At 39.5% G+C, this 21,914-nt stretch overlaps 2 protein-coding genes and 2 long non-coding RNA genes across 4 annotated transcripts; 2 read left to right on the top strand and 2 right to left on the bottom strand.

The window, feature by feature from the left end:
* Nucleotides 1–465: 465 nt before the first annotated feature.
* LOC309707883 (uncharacterized protein) lies at nt 466–2,783 on the top strand. Its single transcript, XM_082535450.1, has 5 exons — nt 466–1,338; nt 1,470–1,582; nt 1,790–1,947; nt 2,038–2,170; nt 2,244–2,783. Exons 1-5 carry the CDS (start codon nt 1,200–1,202, stop codon nt 2,718–2,720), a joined length of 1,020 nt encoding a protein of 339 aa, XP_082391576.1. The 5' UTR covers nt 466–1,199; the 3' UTR covers nt 2,721–2,783.
* Nucleotides 2,784–3,628: 845 nt separating this feature from the next.
* LOC309707887 lies at nt 3,629–7,033 on the bottom strand. The gene is made up of 2 exons (XR_014277113.1): nt 6,866–7,033; nt 3,629–6,229 (listed from the first exon to the last, which is right to left on the bottom strand). It is a non-coding gene; the product is annotated as an uncharacterized lncRNA (long non-coding RNA).
* Nucleotides 7,034–7,185: 152 nt separating this feature from the next.
* LOC309707888 lies at nt 7,186–12,477 on the top strand. The gene is made up of 4 exons (XR_014277114.1): nt 7,186–7,605; nt 10,574–10,650; nt 10,825–11,919; nt 12,010–12,477. It is a non-coding gene; the product is annotated as an uncharacterized lncRNA (long non-coding RNA).
* Nucleotides 12,478–16,348: 3,871 nt separating this feature from the next.
* Nucleotides 16,349–21,611, bottom strand: LOC309709260 (uncharacterized protein). Its single transcript, XM_082537814.1, has 9 exons — nt 21,379–21,611; nt 21,169–21,273; nt 20,844–21,062; nt 20,049–20,390; nt 18,874–19,219; nt 18,708–18,762; nt 18,066–18,208; nt 17,772–17,826; nt 16,349–17,242 (listed from the first exon to the last, which is right to left on the bottom strand). The coding sequence occupies exons 1-9, from the start codon at nt 21,560–21,562 to the stop codon at nt 17,117–17,119; spliced, it is 1,575 nt and encodes a 524-aa protein (XP_082393940.1). The 5' UTR covers nt 21,563–21,611; the 3' UTR covers nt 16,349–17,116.
* Nucleotides 21,612–21,914: the final 303 nt, after the last annotated feature.

Here is a 21,914-nt window from a genome sequence, read left to right as displayed (position 1 = left end):
GATGTAACTACAGCCCAGCCCATGCAGCAGTATATGAATGACTAACCTCGTATTGTGGATGGATTATCTCAGTTGTTCTCCTGGCTGAAGTTTGGTCCTTTTACAGCATCCTGCCATGCGATTACATTTGTTCCTGACCACCGAGAACACTCATGTTAACTTTTATTGAGTGGAAAAAAAGTTAGCTTGTTTATATTATGCTAACATAGCTGTGTCGCTAGCGGTCACGTAGCACATCATTATATACCAGCTAGCCAAACTTCAGTAACCCTACAAACGTCACTGCTGTGTAGTTTTCTGTCTTCATTTATGTTGGAAGTAGTGATGGGTCGTTCGCGAACGAAATAGCTCTTACAGCCGGCTCTTTGACGTGAACGACGCGAGCCGGATCCTTATCGCGAGCCGTCACGTGGGTTTTTTTTTTTCTTTCTCTCGCCCTCTCTCTCTCTCTCTCTTGCACTTTTTTCCCGCTTCACTCTGCACGGGAGCCTTGTGCTTTACGCTGGGCAGAGGGGGGAGGGGCGGTAGTTACACTCAGTAGCACAGGAACAGAGCCAGAGGGAGAGAGAGAGAAAGAGAGCCAGGGACAACAACGTCACATTAGAAAGGTATCCGGTTGTTCAGTCAGATGACGTTGCTGGTATTTCCGGGTCTAAGTGCTCCTCAAGAAACAACGATGGCGGAGCCAGTGACTTGGTTCACGATTACCTCCTTCTTTAGCAAAGTACCAATTAGGGTTAAAAAGGGTCTTAATTCCTTCAACTCTAGTAAAGTGGTCAGTGTAACTGTTCTCCCAGGCAGAATTATAAAGGGAAGTGTCCAGGCATCCATGAAAAAGAAGATTTACAATGTTGAGGTGAGCTAGGAGTAAGCTAGCTAGCCGACGATTAAACATGAGATATTCTGTATTCTGATGTATTTCATAAAGCACACACACGTACAGCAATGCTATAACAGTGGAAGTAAACGAAGATGAAAATCTACATAACATGGAGGTTTTGGAGAGTTAGTAATGTTAGCCTAGTACCAGTTATATTAGCCTAGTTAACCTAGTACCAGTACACAGAGCAGCGCTGCAAGTGTTTGTTAGAATGTTTAGGGTAAGCATTAACTTTCTTTCAATGTAGGTGCATGTTGAGGGTCAGTCAGTCAGGTTCAGCTCCTGTGAGTGCCCGATTGGCAATGATAAGTGCCATCATATGGCGGCATTGTTGATTTGGGTGGAGAAGAATGTGTCTCGCACTGACGTGGAATGTGTGTGGAAGAGGGTAAAATCATGCAAAGCAGAAGAAATTACTGCCAAGAGAGTGTCTGTGATGACACCCTCAACAACACAAGGTCAGTTATTTATTTAAAATTTGCTCTTTGAATTAATTATAATAATTATTTTCTTAACTTTTTAAAAAGCATTGTGTTTTATATGCTATAATTATTATTTATTCAGATTACTAAAAGCATTTTTTTTTCAGCTGGAATCGAAAGACCTGTCTCCCAGGAGGACAAGGAATGGGCAGTGGCATCCCTATCGAAATTGCAACGTTTTACTGGGATGGGCTGGATTTTGAGTCCTGAATGCTCCCAGGTACTTTGATATTTACTTTAACATGTGGTATAAATTGTACATGTATGTAAACTCTTATAAACTACATACAGCAGACTGTTTGCTTCCACTGTCCCCACTTTATTTTTTACATGTATTTTATATACTCTGTACCTGACTTTGTCTATTCTGTGGTCAAAATTGCTTGGTTCCATTAAAACCTTTAAAATCCTTTTGCTTTAAATCTAGGCTAAACCAGCCAAGACATTTGATGAAGTGCTGAGGAACCTGGGATTTCCCCAAGCAGAAGACAAGGCTCGTTATCTCTTGGCATCACTGGCTGTGTCTGACGAAGAGAATAAACAGATCGAGGAAGCAACAGTTGGGCAAACGAAGAATGCATTGTGGTAAGAAAGTGCTTTGAAATTAATTCTGTTAAGTGTTAAGTAGGAAATTTTAGTTAACTGTGTCTCTTATTTTGTGTTTCTTTATAAAAGGTCAGCATATCGCAAGAAGAGAATCACAGCCAGCAACTTCGGTTTGGTCCTGAGTGCAGTCCAGCAGCGCTCATACCCCCCTTCCTTATTTAAGACTCTGCTTGGACAGTACAACCTGACAGAAGGATCTAAAGTAAGTTGTTAGTAAAAAGGGTCTGTGCATCTAAGAATTCCTTTATGACTAAGTTGTATTTTCATCCCCAAAGGCATGTGATTGGGGGATCCTTCATGAGCCAAAGGCCAAGCAGTTGTACACTGACTGTACTGGTGCAGCTATCAAGGAGAGGGGACTGTTTTTATCTAACAGTGGCCTGCTTGGTGGTTCTCCAGATGGGACTGTCTCTAATGAGTGCATCATTGAGGTGAAATGCCCATGGTCAGCCAGAGCCAAAACTGTATTGGAGGCTGAAAGTAAGGACTTTTTCCTACAGCTGGATGAGGCAAGTGGTTTCCTGGTATTAAAAAAGAATCACAACTACTGGCATCAGATCCAGGGCAACCTCTATCTCACAGGGGCGAAAAGCTGTCACTTTATTGTTTGGACTCCATGTGACTTTTTCATCTTGCATGTGGATAGAGAACAAACTTGGGCTGTTAACATTGAAGCATTGGAAACGTTCTACCGGGAAGTTTTTTTTACCCCATATTTTATCGCAGCTTTGAATTCATATCAGCATGAGTAATTTATCAGTCCAAATGTTTATAGTTAATTTTAAAACTATTTGTAAATATTTGGAAATTGTACATTTTTTGTCATTGTAACTTTGTAAATATATTCAGATAAATTTTTAAATTATATTAATTTTAGATTTGAAAAAATAAAATGTTTTGGACAAACTGTTCCTGAAAATAAAGAGTAACACATGTATCTGGTATTCTTCATTTTAATTGAAAATGCATAGCAAGAAAACTAGGCAGTAATCAGGAAGCTGGAATGGAATGAAAAATGTAACAAGCCATTGATAAAAACAGTAAAACATTATACGAATCACAAATGAGACCATTCTCAATTTGAAACTATGCAACTAAGTTGTTTTTATGTTGTAACATCCTGAGTATACACACAAAACAATCCAGAACACTTAGGAGTTATAAATAATAAAAGTAAACTTATTCAACAGTTGTGTTTTCTGGTCCACAAGTAGTTAGAAAATGACACAATGTACTTTTACCTCTGAACTCTCACAGGTATAATTTATTCAATTTCACGGAGAATAGGTGTTTGTAAATTTGTAAGACACACACATGCTTTCAAGATCTTATTAATATTTTTTTTTTAACTGATATGGGATGTGATGCAAAATTGAGAAAACTTTCAGTCTTTGAATGGAACGCTCTACATGTATTCTTGCACAGGAAATCTTCCTGTTGTTGTTCACTTCCTCCTGTGTGAATTGTCCGTTGGTGAGGAAGGACGGAATATTCAGTGAGACCCCTTCTGGTAGGATGTCCCGAATTGTGAAGCCCTTATCTGCAATGACCATATCACCTGGTTGTAGATGTTGCAGTACTCCACAGTCAGCTGTTATGGCCTTATCTGAGGCACTTCCACCGTACAAGTTGCTTACAAAGGTTATTACACCATTAGGAGTAGGGCTGGGCGATATGGCCTAAAATCAATATCACGATAAATTGAGCAGTTAACCTCGATAACGATAAATGGACGATAACCACCCCAAGTGCCAAAAAAACCAAACTTTTTTTTTTTTCATTTGATGGGGCTGTGGCAGGCAGCATAGTTCCTCCAGTTATTTTGATAATATTATTCCCCCTAGACCTATTCATTGCAATTATATTATTACCACTTTAAAGGACTGTAAAATGTCACTGAAAATAAATGAAGACAATAGTAGTAAGTACTTTTAGTGGTTAAGATTTATTAACTGAACAAAATAAAAAGTGTAGGATACAATATGTAACCATGCTCTCTAAAAAATGTGTATCCCTTGTAAACAAAATAGTTTAATAATAAATATGTTTCACATTGGCTATTCACAAAGTAAACAATGATTGTGCAAATGTAATGCCATCATGGACAAAGGCCTATCTCTGCTAAGGCCTTGAGGTACTATAACCTGTAAACAAATAATGTCACAAACACAAATGTCAATTGAACACAGAAAAAACTATAATAAATACTAAGCACTGCCATGTGACTAGTGAAAACTATAAACTCTTAAACAAAAACTTGTGCTGCAGGTGGTGGAAGAGGTTGGTTGTGTTACCTTGACTTGACGCAACAGTCTTTTTGCAGAGTTTACATTTAACAATTGTTTGATCAATATCATCCTTGTTGAATCCAAAATGTTGCCAAACGATTGATGATGCATTTTTTTTGTTAACAAGCGTCTCCTCTTCCTCCTCCACCAGCTCTACCTCCGTCGCTGCTGCTTCAACATTTAAATCGTCCTCCATTTGTTCACCCGTGTCTCGTCTTGTTATGCTGGGCTTACACTGTGCGATTTTTGGCCCATTTTGAGCCGATTTTTGAGTCGTGCGACCGTTTTGGCGAGCGGCACGATTTTGGCCTTCATCGTGCGTCATGCATCGTATAGTATACGTGGGGTAACGAGAAGCGATTGACACCTCACGACGAGCTCCCAATCATCAATCGCTTGGTCGCGAGGATTCACGACCGTCGTGAGGGTGTCACCGCAGTTTGTCACACTGCGCACGCGCAAACACAAATGTCAGCGAAAAAGACGACGCAACACGACAGTGCAGCGTGTGATCTGGACACAAGCGACGGAGGCACAACTTGTAGAACTTTGGAAAGCTCATCCGAGGCTTTTCGATGTGGCATCACAAAATGATCGCGACCACAACAACTGTGAAAATAGTTGGATCTACACTGCTGCTCAATCACAGCTGCTTGATCAATGTTTTTCATTAGCAATTTAGTAAAGTTGATGGTGGTGGTGTGCGTGTCTGTGTGAGTGAAAGACAGAGAGGGAGAGCGAGCGACAGAATTTCTGTTATAACCTTCATTTTATGGACACACAGTGTGAGCACTCAGGTCGCATCAGAGCATCGGGCCGTATAGTGTGAGACCCTGCATCGTGACCTATGAACTTCTAACCCCTGCGAGTCAATCGTACAGTTTGAGCAGGAGCTGAATCGCGCGACTGAAAAAATCGCACAGTGTCTGCCCAGCATAACAGGTAGTAGAGTCATGTGACTCCACCCCGTCAAGTCTGTAACGTAGCACAGCGTTTTAAAGGGACATGAACATCGCCGACCTGCACATGCCTTTTCTTTTTTTTAAAATACCGAATTTACCGACATGGGCAAAATGACGTCGATGAGAGTCATAAATTTCGGTAACGATAAATTTTTGATATATCGCCCAGCCCTAATTAGGAGCCACACCAATTAGAGCCTTTAGTGTGGTCCGTCCTTTGTACTGGCTGTACAAATGACTTTGTGTGTCAAGTCTCTCTGTGTTACAAACAGAAACTTCCGTGCAGTCAAGCACAATCCTGCAGTTAGGAAATGGTTGGAAGCAATCTGGCAGCGATGTTTGATTCTTGGCTCTTGAGGGAATGTTGTTTTCCAGCATGCCAACATACAAAATGTCATACAGTGCACTAACAATTGTTGTAAAAATATTAGTTACTGTGCCTCTGCTGCAGTTAAACCTTGTTGAAAGGTCTTCATGAATAAAATTAAGTTTGAGCTTGATCAGGGTTAGAAATAACTGGTCAATTAGGGGCATCATTTGGACAGTCCAATCAGAATGATAGTTAAGATCAAATCTGGAAAGAAGCGCTTCTAAAAACAGGACAGAAGCAGCATTGGGCAATCCAGTATAGTACTGGACCCTTTCAGGATTGTCAGATATTTGACTGAATGAGAAAGTCTGCTTCTCTACTTGTTTTTTAAGTTTTTCATTCTCTATTCTTAGCATGTCATTCTGAATCTCTAGCACCAGAAGACTTTGGGAAGAACTTGTGGAACTTGCAGTAGCTGTCTGTGTATCTGCATTGTTGGAATGATGTAGCTCATCTGATCTTTCACTCTGATTTTCACCAATAGCTGGGACCTGCTCTTTTTTCTAACAGGGTTGTGGTCATCTGGGAACTGAAAAGACTTCCCGTCGTTCCATGCAAATCTTGTTGGCCCCGCAGCTTTTCCTTGAGGGAAGTGCCAACTGCAGACTCTTGAGTTGCAGTTTGGGGTGAAGTTTTCACGTCTGTGGAAGTGTTTAAAAAGGCAGAGAGAAATTTCAGATCATACGCTAGCCCTCCATTAGTTATGATTAATAGAAAAAAAAAATAGAGATAAATAACAGAGAGAAGCTTCTTTCATCCAGATGAGAGAAGCTTCAAGAAACTTAAAACTTAAAGAAGTCCAGATGCTTTTCTTACACATTATTGTACTAATTTGCTTTTAAGCTTATCAGAAAGGTAAGTACTGGCAACCTTTGCTTGCTATTTGTTGGTTAGGTCTTTATTTTGGTAATTAACTGGCACATAGGCTGGGGATTGTAATGTATTTTCTTACATAGACATCGCTTTTTGGACGTAATTTTTATTCCTCTGAGGGTCGAAAGGTAACTAAGGTTCATATATATAGCGAAGTGACCCTTAGCTCTCAATCTTTGCTTGGAGAAATAAAAATGACTTCAAAAATGCAACAACGTCTTTGTATTAAAAAAAACACACAATAAAATCCATTGCCTATATAAGTACAATTACTCGTAAAAGCCAGTTTGTCTTTTAGTAGCAGGTTTTAATTGTTCATCACTAGCTATATTAGCTAACTAAAGTAAGAGCCCACTAGCTCTTATCTTACAAATTTATTCATTCACTTACGAGTTGTAACATACCTTATCAACTTCAGCCACTTCCTCTTCTCTCTCTTTTCACAAGGAAACCGGTAAAATGACAGATTAGACTGTTGTTTTGAGCCAGATTGGTTAAAACAACCAGGAACACAGCATTGTGTCATATTGAACACAGGAGCGTTTAGACCCGGAAGTAGGATTCGTCGGATTCGTCGCGTCATCACCATCCACAACTATTTTCGGTTGCAGATGATAAAGGATTCAGAAAGTTTATTCATGCAGGCCCATATGACAGAGAATATGCATGTTCTTTTTGTTTTCATATTATAATTTATATTTAATTGTGTTGTGGTTTGCAGTGTTTTGTGTTGTTTTCACTTTAAATTTGTAAAAAGCAAAAGCTGAAAATTTAAATAGTTAAAAGTTGAAATGTGAATAGTTGATTTTTGTATTATATGATTTATTTATTACATTTTATGTGGAGTGAATAAATAAAAGTATATTTACAGTGACCCCTAGAGACAAAGCACATACAAACTTCAAATCACGTACAAACTCTGAAGCATGTACAAACTTCAAATCACGTACGAACTCTGAAGCATGTACAAACTCCAAAACACGTAAAAACACGTACAAACTCCGAAGCACATAAAAACTCAAAACACGTACAAAAGACAACAGAAGTGCTCCAGGATGCTGGGCGCAGTGTTGAGCTTTTGTTATCTTGTGGCTACACAAGCCAGCAAGTACCAACGACCGGATTTGGTGTGTGGTAGTAACAGGTAAATGAACTTTTTTTTAAAATTATTTGAATATATATGAGTGCCTGTGTATAAATACACAAACAACACACATATGCTTTCAATTGTGTAATTTAAGTCATCTAGTAGCTCTGATTTGGAAGTTCAGTTCATGCTAGAAATGTGTTTTGGAGTTTGTACGTGTTTTGTCTCTAGGGGCCACCGCATATATTTATATATAAACATATATAAATAAAACCATTTTTTTTTTACGTTAGTAATTCCTTTTGTGCATAATTTTATATTATTGTTAATAATAAATGAAATAAAGCAACAAAACAACCTGAAGAGCCGGTTCGGAGCCGAAAGAGCCGGCTCTTTTTAGTGAGCCGAACCGAAAGAGCCGGATCTCTAAAAGGAGCCAGAAATCCCATCACTAGTTGGAAGTGATAACAGAGCTGTACCCCGCAGTCAGGACATGCTATATTGTATTTAGATAGAAGCTAGCGAGGTAACTTCCTGCTAACTTCTAACTCCGTTAAATGTCATAAATTCCGTTTTCATGGATGCCTGGATGTTAAACTCAATTGTTACACCTGGTAGAGCAGAATGTTGCATCTTCAAAAAATAAAAATGAAATGACTGAGCCTCACACAGGAATATTGCTGCTACTTGTTTACTGAACCTTCTCTTAGCCACATGTTCATAACATTAGTGTCCGTTCACTGCCTCCTGCAGGACGCTCTCTTCTTCCACTTTCTTACAGAACCGATACTGCCTCTCCTGGCATTACCAGTGTAACAACACACTATGTCCTTTATCACAGCGGTCCCCAACACCCAGGCCTCGGACCGGTATCGGTCCGTGAGTCGTTTGGCACCGGGCTGCGAGAGTTGAGGCTCAGGTGTGAAATGTATAGTTTTCAGGGTTTTTATCGGTTTTCAGCATTATTTTGTTATCGTTTTTATCATTTACTTGGTTTTCCTTGGTCTTTTCACGTGTGTTATGAATAAATTTTCTTTTTTTCGGTACCGGTACTAGTTTTATTTTGTTGTATTTATCCGTGACACCTTAAAGGCCGGTCCATGAAAATATTGTCAGGCATAAATCGGTCCGTGGCGCAAAAAAGGTTGGAGACCGCTGCTTTATCACACTCATTCTATCTGTCTGTTTCTTCAGATGAATAACATGAGCTTGTATCTATGAATAATAAATGTTTTCCATACCAATATATTTATATAACAAATATTTTTTTACGATACCACAAAAAATATTTTCCACTCACCCAAACAAATTTGAAAAGAGCCTTTTTCATATTAATTTCTGTCCCAATGCAAAAAGAAATATGTTAAAAGCTTCAAGTTTAAAAGGAAATAATTTTATTTAACACTGTCCAGTTGGAGATTTGCTATATTGAATAGTATTGAACTGTAAGTCTGAAATAGGTCAGTTTTAAGGGGCATTAACTCAGGACAAAATAACTTATTTGCTTTCTGTGTCAGACTCACAAAGTGATCATCACCACAGGGATGTGTGCATGAGTTAATGCTGTAGAGAGAGGAGACAATGATCAGGAAGAGAACTGCTGCCACAGCTGCTCCTTAAATACCTGGTCTTGATGAAGGGGAATGACAAATGTGATGGAAAATGTGTGTTTCACCTCCTCTAACCTCTCTGTACTATTGATATGTATTTGTAACTTTCTTGTACAAAGTTGTAGTTGTTTTTCAGTCTTCATAAACTCTAACTAAGCTTTGCTCAAGGCCATGACACACTTCATTACCAAACTGGTGCCTACATGATGGTGAGAATTTCACTCCCAACCACTGATGAGACAAGACTGCATCCACGCGTCGGATATACAAGAGCTGCTATAATTGAGCATTTTTGTCAATGGTGGTACAAACCCTGTTGATCCATTTTCCCCCTATTTTTCCACAACAACAAACAGGAGCAAGCCTGTGAACATTGGTCTGAACAGAATCATATTTATCATTTTTAGCATGATAACCTGTCACAGCCATGTATAGCTGAAAAGAAAACTTTCAGTGAGACCAGAACTACAGCATGTTTTCTGATTTGTAGTGATACATATATTTCAGTGTAACTATAACATGACCTGTAAAATTCACATATATCAATTTATCAGGAAAACAATTCCAGATCACAATAAAGATCACAAAAAAACATGGAATCTATATAGTATTTATATTTATATAAGGTAAGGTAAAATAAAATGAATAAATGTTGTAAAAAGCAAAATACTTTCCTCTAAGTTAGCGCAGCGTAATATTACACCAAATTTTAAGTATGAATATCATGAATTTAGATATAAATACACTGCTTTAGTAAATATGTTTCCCCACTGAACAGGAGGACTAAAGTGTGTTTTAAATCCTCCTTCAAAAACCATGTTTCATGTGTAATTCACAGAACAGATTTCTTATAAAATTAGATTTTTTTTACAGTGTACAACCTGAAGAGGTCACCAGAAACTCAACCAACCTAATCAGAAGAAAAAACGTTGTTGACAGCTGTTACAATGAATGATGTGTGCATAGTGTGATACACTTCACTGAGCCGTATTGTGTCACTCCCTCTCTCTCTCTCTCTCTGGCATTATCTGCTATATTTATTAGTAGACTAGAAGTAGACTACATTTATTACTTTTAGCTCTCTTCTGGCAGTGAGTGTAACTACAAAAACACATTTGAAGGTTCTTGATGAGTATGAATCCAGCAAGTAGAGCTACACAAATTAGATTTGATCCTTCCTCTAAAGTCTCTTTTTCTACCACAAGACACACCTTCTGTGTCCTTATTTAACAACATACGAAAACCCCACAATAAATATATCTATCACAAACTCAATAATGTGATTTTAAGTCATATTAAGTATTGTTGTTCAAAATGCTTTTCATTGTATGCTTATTATCCTAATAGTTGTCTCATAAGCAACAACTTTAGTGTTATTACTATATAAGTCACTAACAGGAAATGCACTGCCGCAGGCCCAGAGGACTGTGGGCCCCCCACCCCCCGGAAGGGGCCCAACCAAGCCACAGGCACCAGGCATCTTCCCAGAGAGGTGGAGTCTAAGACCCGACCTGACATATAGACACAGACGAACAGGCACACACAGACACAAACATGCATTCCCACCCTCATGCACACATATACAAATACTCCACCCAATGTGGCGACAGACACAAAAAGACACTGTACACACAATCACACTCCCAAAACATACTCTATACCCCAGGTCCAGGCACAACCAGCACCAGAGGGGGAAACTACACCTAGACCCAGGAGATGTTACCCTTTTCCCTGGGGTGGAGACAAGAAGACCGCTCCCGCAGTAGCAGGGAAGCCCGGCATCCCAGACTCCAATCAGACAGCCAACTCCTCCTCAAAGCCGCTACACCCCGATGGCTCACAGAGAATGGGGGTGTGTGAAGAAAATTGAGCCACAGGCAGCCAGAAGGGGACAGAGGGGGAGTGCCTCCCCTGCACTTCAGTGACACAGCTGCACCCCAAGCCCTGCATGTGTGGGTGGTTGTGGTGGAGCAGAGTGAAATGGAAGCTGATTGGCTTAGAGAGGGTGGGTAAGAAGACGATGACTGGACAAGAGTAATGATGTCAGTATTGAGTTTGACAAGATGGGCTAGTGGCAGTGAACTAAAGAACAGATGAGTCATTGCAGATTACTGATTACTTTTTGAACTTACACATATGCTTAAGTTTTATGTTTATAAAAACTTTATTCTTAAGTTGGTGGGACCAGAGAAGCCCATCCTGTCAGTGTAAAGAAGTTTGACTACATTTACACTGCAAATCAGTTTTTCACATAAAGTTGTTCTACTGCAGTAAGTGAAAAAAAATATGTTTCCCCACTGAGCAGGAGGACTAAAGTGTGTTGTAAATCCATCCATCCATTCGCTACCGCTTATCCTTTTCAGGGTCGCGGGGGGCGCTGGAGCCTATCCCAGCTGTCATGGGGCGAGAGGCGGGGTACACCCTGGACAGGTCGCCAGTCTGTCGCAGGGCCAACACACAGGGACAGACAACCATTCACACTCAGATTCACTCGCACATTCACACCTAGTGGCAATTTGAATTATCCAATTAACCTATCCCCACAAGCTGCATGTCTTTGGACGGTGGGAGGAAGCCGGAGTACCCGGAGAGAACCCACGCAAACACGGGGAGAACATGCAAACTCCACACAGAAAGACCCCGGCCTGATGGTGGAATTGAACTCAGGACCTTCTTGCTGTGCGGCAACAGTGCTAACCACCATGCCACCGTGCTGCCTACATTGTGTTGTAAATCCTCCTTTAAAAACCACGTTTCATGTGTAAGCCACAGAGCAGATTCCTTATAAAATTAGATTTTTTTTTGTATTTTTGTATTTTTTTAATTAATGCACCATTTTTGTTACTTTCAGACGCAATGACCAGGCTGTGGACACCTAGAGCCTGTACAGCACATCAACTTAAAGAAGATAAAATATAACAACGCATCTGCCTGTACAGAACTTAAATTGTTCTGTTCATGATGTTGGTATTACATTCACTTCTTGTATTTACTTTTTCTGATGAGTATGGACAAACTGTGGTGACTCTTTACAGGCTTCTTTCAAACCCTCATAGGAACTGAAACTAAAACATTTGAAATGGTTACCAGCTCTTTATGTTGAGACAATCGCTCTCAGGCTCTGTTTCACACCGGATAAGAGGAAGCCTCAAAAACAGTGCTTTATCTATGTGCATATCTCTCTTAAAGTCTCTTTCACACATTATAAAGTCATCATTATATCAGGCTTTGCTCAACATGCCAGCAAAACTGTAGAGCAAAATAGTCCCAAAGACTGTAATAAAGAAAACAAACAAACAAACAAACAAACAAACAAACAGTGCAGCTCAATTTCCTGTAAAGTCAAAAATGTCTTCATCAAAAATCCAGGATAGTTACAGGATAGAATATCAATAAGACTTCATATTCATGAACATGTAACAAACATTTTGCATTAAAAGTGAAACAATAAATTTCATCCTTTAACATATTTGAGTTTTTTTTCTTTGTCTTTGCAGATCAACAAACAAGCACAATGAAATAAAAGTATTTTCTGCTGAACATGAAACACATTTGAACTGGTTCTCAAAAATCTGCCTTTTCAGGTTTTGTGACTTTTTAATTCACAAACTGGTCCTGTTCCTTTCTTGGTCCAAATTTATAAATACGTCATGAAACATTAAACAGCAATGGGTTAAAATGTTGTCTGTGTAGGATCTCAATCATTCAGGTCATGGTAGTCTTGAGAGCCAGACTTTATTCTTTCACTTCCATCCATCCCCTTCTGCTGGGGGCTGGAGCCTATCCATAACATAGTGAAAGAGGCAGGGAACAGTCTGGACTTGTTACCAATCTGACCGACACATTTTTTTTACTTTAATAACTTATTTTTGTTTTTACTTTAACAGTCTTTCACATTGATGTGAAGGAATATTGGTCCACTCTCCTTTACAACATTATTTGAGCTCATTGAGGATCGAGGGCATTTGTTTATGTATCTATTTTGGGGCGGAATCAAAGTTAACTCACCCAGCCAATTTATCCAGCAATTTAATTATGACACTAATTGATTAGAAAAAAATGCAAACAAAAATAATATTTTCATTACAGTATCAATACCAGTTCAGAGCTAGTTTGCAACATTATGCTAACAAGTTAGCATTGTAGACGTAAAGAGAAAGAATCTTGAATTAACGTGTTTGGAAGAATTCCACAACAGAACGGTGGCAGACGTAAGAAAAGTGTTCAAAAAAGTTTATTGTGGAGCACAGATGTGTGTTATAAATAAAGTTAACATTTAGAAGATCCCACAGTTAGTTCAAAAAGGCTGGTGAGTTTGAAGACTGGCTATAAAGACTCTGGTATTTATTTTAGGCTAATGATAGGGGAGACTGGGGATAGTTGTAACATTTTTGACATTTCTGTCTGTAAATTGAAGCTCTTTTAAGGTAGTGGATTCAAAATGTAATGCAAAGTATTTACATGTCTCTGCTATTAAATAGTGCAGCTATTTTCTCTGCAGCACAATTACCCATTGCATGGTATGGTCTCAAACACAAAGAGTGAAATGTTACAATTAACCCCATAGTCTGGGTTAGTTGTAACATATCCTGGGGTAAAATGTAACACAATGAAATAAGGGTACTAACAAAACATTAACATGTAATCTTTGTTTATTCAACACATGAATGCACTTACATCCATTTATGTAGCTGTGTGTGTGTGTGACAGAATGCAGAAATCTAGCTTTTGAACATATTCCAACCCCCCAAAAAAGACAAATTATGGAATTTTCTGCAGCTGAATATTTCATTCATTTTGGTTGGTCTTCCTTGAGTTTGGCCTCATTGGCTCAGTGGGCATTATAACCTACAACTCTTGCACCAATTTTGAACATAACAATGAAGCTGAAAAAATGTAGTTGTTCACCAGCATCGCAATTCCATTACTTTTTATCATGGCTTACCTTGGTGTGGTTTGCAAAGTGCTTCAGAAAGATGAGGAAATCTGTTTCTTGCACCCATCCTGATTTATTTCCACAACCAGTACTTCCTACTGCCCATCTCTGACACAGTGGTCTGCATAATGTATGTGTGGGAACACAAACAGTGGAGGAATTGTGTTGCCAATGGCATTAACCACATATACAAATGCGACCAGTGAACCTCTCTCTGCTGATGTCGTTGCCTCAATATAAGTTAAAGTAATAGTGTGGTAAGTTGTAACATACATTATTGTTACAACTAACCCAGACTGTTGCTGTTACAACTGACCCAGACTCCTATAGCCATAAACTAGCTAACATTACAGCCAACGGCTAAAACATTAGCACTAAAGACTTACACAGAATATATCCCCATAGACATACAAATAACATAATTTAAGTTTGAGTTTAGCTGCAAAGCAGATAATGCTATTACAAATTGAAATAAAGTAGAAAAACTTACTTTTTGGCATACAAATTACTTTTTTTTGTGTTTCGTGCTTCGTGTTTCGTGCAAACCCTCATCCCTGAACGATTACCGGCCAGTTGCACTGACCTCGGTAGTAATGAAGGTGTTTGAGAGGCTGCTGAAGAACATCATCTCCTCCTCCATCCCAGACACCACAGATCCGCTGCAGTTCGCCTACAGATCCAACAGATCCACAGAGGATGCCATCGCCCACGTCCTACACACCACTCTCAGCCACGTGGACAAGAAACAGGGTAACTATGTGCGAATGCTGTTTGTTGATTACAGTTCAGCGTTTAACACAATAGTGCCCTGCAGACTGTTCACAAAGCTCAGGGATCCGGGACTTAACAGCCGTCTGTGTGCATGGGTGTTGGACTTCCTCACTGGCAGAACTCAGGTGGTGAGGGTGGGCAGGTGCTTCTCCAACAGCATCACCATCAACACAGGAGCACCTCAGGGATGTGTCCTCTCGCCACTGCTCTACTCCCTCTACACTTCAGACTGTGTGGCCACCCACGGCTCCAACACCATTGTGAAGTTTGCTGACGACACAGTGGTGTTGGGTGCCATCTCCAACAACGATGAGGCGGCCTACATGGATGAAGTGAAGAATCTGGCATCGTGGTGCCAGGACAACCACCTCCAGCTGAACGTCAGCAAGACCAAGGAGCTGGTGGTGGACTTCAAAAGGGGTCAGCACAGAGACTACAAGCCCATTATCATCAATGGAGCTCCAGTGGAGAGGGTGCAGTCCTTCAAGTATCTTGGTGTCCACATCTCCTCAGACCTGACATGGGCTGCCCACATTCAGGTCCAGACCAAAAAGGCTAGGCAGCGCCTGTATCACCTACGACAACTGAGGAAGTTCAGGGTCTCTCCAAAGATCCTCAGGATTTTCTATACAGGCGCTGTGGAGAGCATCCTCACACAGAACATGACATCGTGGTTTGGGAACAGCTGTGTGAAGGACCAAAAAGCTCTCCAGAGAGTGATCCGTACAGCAGAACGCTGCTGCAGGATTGCTCTCCCCCCGCTTCAGGACACCTACACCAGGAGATGCCGGACTAGAGCAGCGCAGATACTGAAGGACCCGTCCCATCCTGGCAACAAACTGTTCCAACTTCTGCAATCTGGTAGAAGGTTCCGCATCTTCCGGGCAAGGACAGAGAGACTCAAGAGGAGCTTCTATCCCCAAGCCATCCGTGCCCTAAACACACACACCCGCCCTCTCACATCATCTATAATTGACTGAGACAGGACTCTTCCAGACACTCTAAACCCAGGCACAATGTACATTTCAATTCCTTTAATTTTAAATATGTTTATATTGTCTATCCCGTAAAATAGTCAGATGTCTATTCATATTAATGTACAGAATTCACCTGCTTGCTGCTACTACTGCACATTCACCCAGTGTATATACTATATGTATGTATATATATATATAATGTTCTTCCTCTACACCCCCCCCCAATTTTTGCACATGTCGAGGAGCGTGTCAGGCTACATTTCACTGTGTGTTATACTTGTATAACTATGCATGTGACAAATAAAGAACCTTGAACCTTGAAATTGTCTGTGTTTGACAAAATGTGCTGATTTTTCACATGTGATAGCAGAACTGAATTGGGCATGCACAGGATGAGTCACATCATTTGAAACTTAGCCCTGATTGGAGAAATTGGAAGAGTTACAACTGACCCATGTTACAACTATCCCCGGTCTCCCCTACCTAAAAAAAAATACTCACCAGCATGAAAATTCTGTTATGCTTCTATTACGTGTTGTTAGTTCAGCCCTTATGTCATTTTCAGAGGGATGCTTTGTGTTGTTGGTTAAAAAGATGTGACTCGTGTGAGTGTGTCTGCAGACAGACTGCATTCAGCATTAAAAGCAACACTTCCTCATATGTCTTTCCCACAAAGCAGAGCCCTCTAGTGGAGAATCGATGCACTGACATCATATTGAATGTTCCTTAGAATTTGTTTTCTTCTTTGCTGCATTTTTTCTTTTTATTGTTTAGTTTTTACAAAGTACACATAGGAAATTATTAAATGTAATGTAATTAAATGTAATTATATTTTCATCAATACCTGTCAGTGTAACAGTGGGAACAGAGACATGTGGTTTAGTTGTTATTTTGTGGTTTAGAAAAAAAACCCCCAACACTTGACAGAAGTTAAACCTGCAGACGTGATGACTTTGATGTTTTATGTTGCGTCAGAAACAGAGTTAATAATTTTACAGTCAAAGCTGCAGAGCACCCAGAAAGTAAAACAAACCAAAGCTCACAGAGTAATATCATTAGCATGTCTCCTATTTTCATTGGACCTCTTTAAAGTGAAGCTGAAGTATTTCTATATTTCTGTTAATTACTTTCCTGTGTTGTCTGTTTTAGTACAATGTGTGAAACCCACTGACAGACACACCAGCTGTGGTGTCTCTGCTGTGACACTGAAGTTATTTCAGACACAAACTCTCCACAAAATGTTCCTTTAAATCACCATGGTAACAAACTCTTCTTTAGTGAGCAGGCAGTGGCTCCATGGTGGAGTAGAGATCAGCTGTGTGGTTCTGACTGAAGTGCAGTCTCCTGTAGTGATGATCATCCTGCTCTGCTGACTGAGCTGAGATACTTTCAGGGTTCATCTGAGGAGACGAGACAGTAATTATACATTTATATTAAACTAAATCTTTAGCTCACTCTCCTTTCAGAGCATTATAAACATCACTTTGTAGAGCTCAACTGATAAATGTCTGTGTTAAACATGTGGTAAACAAGCCTTTTAGTGGTCGTTTCAGGGAATTATTTCCTAGTTTATTAACATAAATTATACTACATGGCTTTTTGATGTAGTTCAAATCAGAGTGAAATCTGTGTACAGTCAGGGCTAAACTTCACGTCTGTTCAATGTCCAAAAATAATATGTAAGCCTGATATCAGCCTAATGATTGTCGATGTATGGCATTTGTAGTATCTCAAAATATAATAGTAGTGTGTCCCTGTCACATGATGTTCATGGTGTAACTGTATATAATCTAATAAAAACTCTATAAAAGAAAATCTTCAGGTAGAGTTTGTGAGAAAACTGAAAAAGCTGAAGACTTTTTGGATTATTTCAGGTGAAGACAAACACGACAGATGAGGAGATGTTTTTGTTTGAATCCAGTTCTGTACCTGCTCTTTGTTGTCTGATGTTCTTCTTGGAGACTGTCTGGAAGTCCTCTTTGATCTAGTTAAAAAAAGATGACTGACTATGTGAAATATAAGACAAAAACAAAAACAATTTCCTTATTTGATCCACTGAATCTGGAAAGGAGCTCACAGCCCTCTATATTCAAAACACAAAGTAATGAACTCTATAATCCACTTTGATCTTATTCAGGTTATTATAAAGCCCAGTCTGTAATAATCTACAGTTTTGTAACAATATAGCCCTCATTTACAGTGTAATTAATATTTCAGACATACTCAGGTTTGTAGTGGATATGATGTTGTTCTCGGGGCTGAGATGGAGGAATCGTGGAGTAGAGAGAATCTGTTTCATTCTTGTAGACGTGGAGTCTTTGGTAGTTCAGGTCCTGCTCTCCTCGATGGGCTGCGATGTCGTCATACTGGGGACCAAAGTTTAAATGATAACAAAGAAACAGAGAAGTTACATTTTCAGTGATGATGATGATTGTTGTTATTTTTACAATAATGAATACATTGTTGCAGATCCTTCAACTAAGAGCTCAGCTGGATGGTAGAATTAGCCCAAAGTAGTAGATTCAAACTTATATTCATAGATCTTCTATATGAGTTAAACTATGTGAGTGAGTCTGTTTAAATAATTTGCTCTGACATTTTAAAAAACTATCATAAAGCTTTTAAAAAAACTGACTGGTCTATTATTTGTTGCTGTAGAGTACAGGACCTTAAAACATGTGGTACATAACATTTCTGTCTCAGCAGAAGAAAAACTAAAAGAAGACAAAAAACTAAGAAAGAACAATGATCTGATTAAATAATGAATAAGAAACGTATCATCTCTTAAAAAATGACTTGTATGAAAAAGTATAGAATGACACTGATGTTTTGTGTTGTACTAAAACTGTACTTTATTTTTATCACCTCCAAATCATCCAAATCTTCATTTCTTGAAGGTTGGTGAGAGTTCCTCTTTCTTCTGGTTTATGAAAAATAGTGAATACAAACATGAACAGGTGGTGTCTGGTTAGTGTGTAAATTCTAGATGAAACCTAAGAGATTTGACAGAGGAAACAGTCTTTATCCTCACCTGATCCACCAGCAGACAGTGAGAAGTATTAAAACCAGCAGAGCTGCAGAAACTCCTGCAGCTGCTGGTGTCCATGTTCCTGTGATACTTTGGACAGTGAGAGTCTTTGGAGCAGAGCTGATATCTTTGTTGGTTTTCACAGCACAGGAGTAGCTTCCTGCATCCTCCCTGCTGACTGGGTCTAGGATCAGATGTTTGTTCTGGTTCTCTCTCGGGGTCAGAGGTCGACTGTTCAAGTACCAAATGTAGTTTGTGTTGTCAGTCAGAGGACAGCTGGTGCTGCAGGTCAGTGTGACTCTCTGACCCTCTGTCACCACTGCAGAAGGACTCATCTTCATTCTCAGCTCTGGAAGACACTCAGACTGGTCAGTAAATGTAAGAGTTATTTCTTATAAACAGCAGGTTGGTTTTTAGGCATCAATGTTACAAAGTGACTGAGAACATTTTTTTTCTTTTTACAAATATTAGAACTGTATTAAATTTAAGGAAAAAAATATACAATTTAGTAAAGATTTTAACCCAAAATGAACCTACTGACAGTAAATGTTCAAACGGCCAGAAATGTAAAAATATTACTGTACTGTACGTGTGACAGCTTTTACATTACTGGAGAACATCTTTAGTAGGAAACCCGAGAGAATTGAACCATAATCAATAGATTTATGAACTGGAATTCATGCTGTGTTGGACTGAAACCTGGAAGAGGTTTGGTGATTTTGTGCTGAGTCTCTGCTTCTCCTCATTGATGCTCTCTCTCCTTCAAAGCAACACAAGACTACATTTAAAGTCTAAAGTTGTGGACATTTTCAGTAACAATAAAGCTGAAAACGTGTGTATAAATATTACATCTCTAAAATCGTTCTCACAGATTGTTCTAGTCCTTATGCTAACACATACCTGGGATCTATTTTCACCACTAAAGTAACAAGTGCAAACATAGGTGAGCAGAGCTTCTGTTAATTGCCATTAATAGCTAATAATTGCAGCTAACTCTGGAGTTGCTCGTGGATTTCATCATCAAGCTGAAACGTTGTAGTCATGCAGCTGTAGGCTGTTAGAGCTGGGTGAGTCTCCCCACTACCAGCTTAGATTAGTTTCTGTTAGCTTATTTGAGTAACACACAGGACTAACTGGGATCTAAACAATGAACAGTGAGTCAAACAAGCTGTAATTACCTGTGACAATCAGAGTAACTCCAGGAAAATCAGACTCTATCACTTCTTCATTTTCTGTTGTGATGGTGAACCTGTATTCTGCTGAGTCATCTCTCTTCAGCTTCTTTAATCTGAGGATGTGTTGGTTCTTCATGATGTCATCATACTCCACATGATCTGCATCCTCAGTCAGGTTCCTCCTGATGTCCTCCTCAGCATTTCTCTTGACTTTATACCAACATTTAGACTGTATCTGCTCGTAGTCAGGATGTGAGTATTTACTGGAGATGTTGACTGAAGATCCTTCCAGAGCACAGATTCTGCTGTGGACATAATTCAACGCCCAGCAGAAATCACTGAAACCTGAAATATCAATGAAACAGAGAAGAGATATTTTAACTTAATTAGTCAAATCAGTTTATTTCTATCACACATTTAAACACAACAACAAGTAAAAAGCACTTTGAAGTATACTTAGAATAAAAACAACCAAATAATTAACAAAAGCAATAATAAAATAATAACATTAAATATATATAAAAGAAGAAAGAAATACACTGGGCAAAATGACAGACTGAGTTACTCTTGGGTGAGACTGAAAAAGCTGAGCAGAAGTCAGGAGATGAATACTGTTAGTATCATAGATGAGCAGATCTGAAGAGGGAGAGTTTTGGATCTGCAGCTGAGAATTGTGATGTGATCACCAACGTTTTAAAACTGATCCTGAACTTTACAGGAAACCAGTGTGATGAATAGTCTTAATTGCAAGAAGTGGTGGTAATACTTTGTAAGTGGAGAGACAATAAGTTTACTCACAGACGTCAGCAGAGCGCACATCCTCAAGACCTTTTACAGCACAAGACAAACTGTCTGGATGAGAAATGGAAACTAGAATTTGTTTTCCCTCCTGCACTGTAGGCTTTCTGGTCTCATACCACACAAAGGAAATCAGAGGCTCAGTCAGAAAACAGCTGCTGTTACAGGTCAGTCTGATGTGACCTCTGTGTTCAGCAGGAGTCCTCTGGACATGAATTTCTGTTGGGAGATGATGAACACATTTTCCACCAGTTCATCTCTGTCATGTCAAATAAATTAACAAATAAAAATGAAATTTCAAAGTGCAGTTTGTCCAGAACTTCACCTCTGGGATATGTGATGGAGCAGGACTCGTCCACTGATGTCTGCTGAGAAGAACACATTCTCCCTTTAGCATAGGTCACACTGAAGCAGGTCTCTGTGATGGAACCTGAGAAAAACCAACAACTTTCAGTAAATTCATTAGAGTCTGAAGAGTAAAGTGTTTGTGTTTAACATCTCATAACATGATGAGGAGGTGTCCATCATGACTCACCCACAGAGACTTCAGGGGCTCTGAGATGCTCGTAGCCTTTGACAGCACAGGAGTATGTGACTGCTTCCTCACTGCTGAGCAGCTCTTGGTACCAGGGAGACCAGTCCTCATAGAGAAACTCTCTGTTCTTGTACCAGATGTAGGCTGCAGGCTTTTCAGTCAGAGGACAGCTGCTGCTGCACATCAGTGTTACTGTCTGTCCCTCTGTGGCAGGAATCACCTTTACCTGCAGCTCTGAGAGGTCACATGACCAACATGAATACACTGATCATTCATAAACTCATTCATTTATGATGCATTTGTAAAAAGAACTGTACCTGTAACATGGAGATGAATTCCACTTTGTTGGCACTTTGATCTGTCAGCAGTTTTAATGCAGCAGTAAAAATTTGCATCTCTCTCTGTCAGATTATTGATTGTTAGAGTGAAATTACTCTCTGCTGACATGCTGTACTTTACATGTGTTTCCTCTACTGAGAACATTATCTTGGAGACAGTATCGTGTCCAGTGTACCAGCCATTTCCTGCAGTGGGAT

The sequence above is a fragment of the Aulonocara stuartgranti genome (genome assembly GCF_965226115.1).
Source record: "Aulonocara stuartgranti genome assembly, chromosome: 6".
Taxonomy (NCBI): domain Eukaryota; kingdom Metazoa; phylum Chordata; class Actinopteri; order Cichliformes; family Cichlidae; genus Aulonocara; species Aulonocara stuartgranti.
Note: the sequence above shows the minus strand (reverse complement) of the source record. Positions and strands in the feature narration are given on the sequence as shown.

Bases quoted from the DNA above. Each gene is read 5' to 3' on its own strand.
- LOC309709260 (XM_082537814.1), bottom strand. From the start codon at position 21,562: ATGTGCAGCAGCAGCTGTCCTCTGACTGAAAAGCCTGCAGCCTACATC. The intron at 20,391-20,843 runs GTGAGTAAACTT...TTGATATTTCAG, and splicing joins TGTGCGCTCTGCTGACGTCT to GTTTCAGTGATTTCTGCTGG. The intron at 19,220-20,048 runs GTAATTACAGCT...AGTGTCTTCCAG, and splicing joins AGTTACTCTGATTGTCACAG to AGCTGAGAATGAAGATGAGT.
- LOC309707883 (XM_082535450.1), top strand. From the start codon at position 1,200: ATGGCGGCATTGTTGATTTGGGTGGAGAAGAATGTGTCTCGCACTGAC. The intron at 1,583-1,789 runs GTACTTTGATAT...CTTTAAATCTAG, and splicing joins TGAGTCCTGAATGCTCCCAG to GCTAAACCAGCCAAGACATT. The intron at 2,171-2,243 runs GTAAGTTGTTAG...TCATCCCCAAAG, and splicing joins ACCTGACAGAAGGATCTAAA to GCATGTGATTGGGGGATCCT.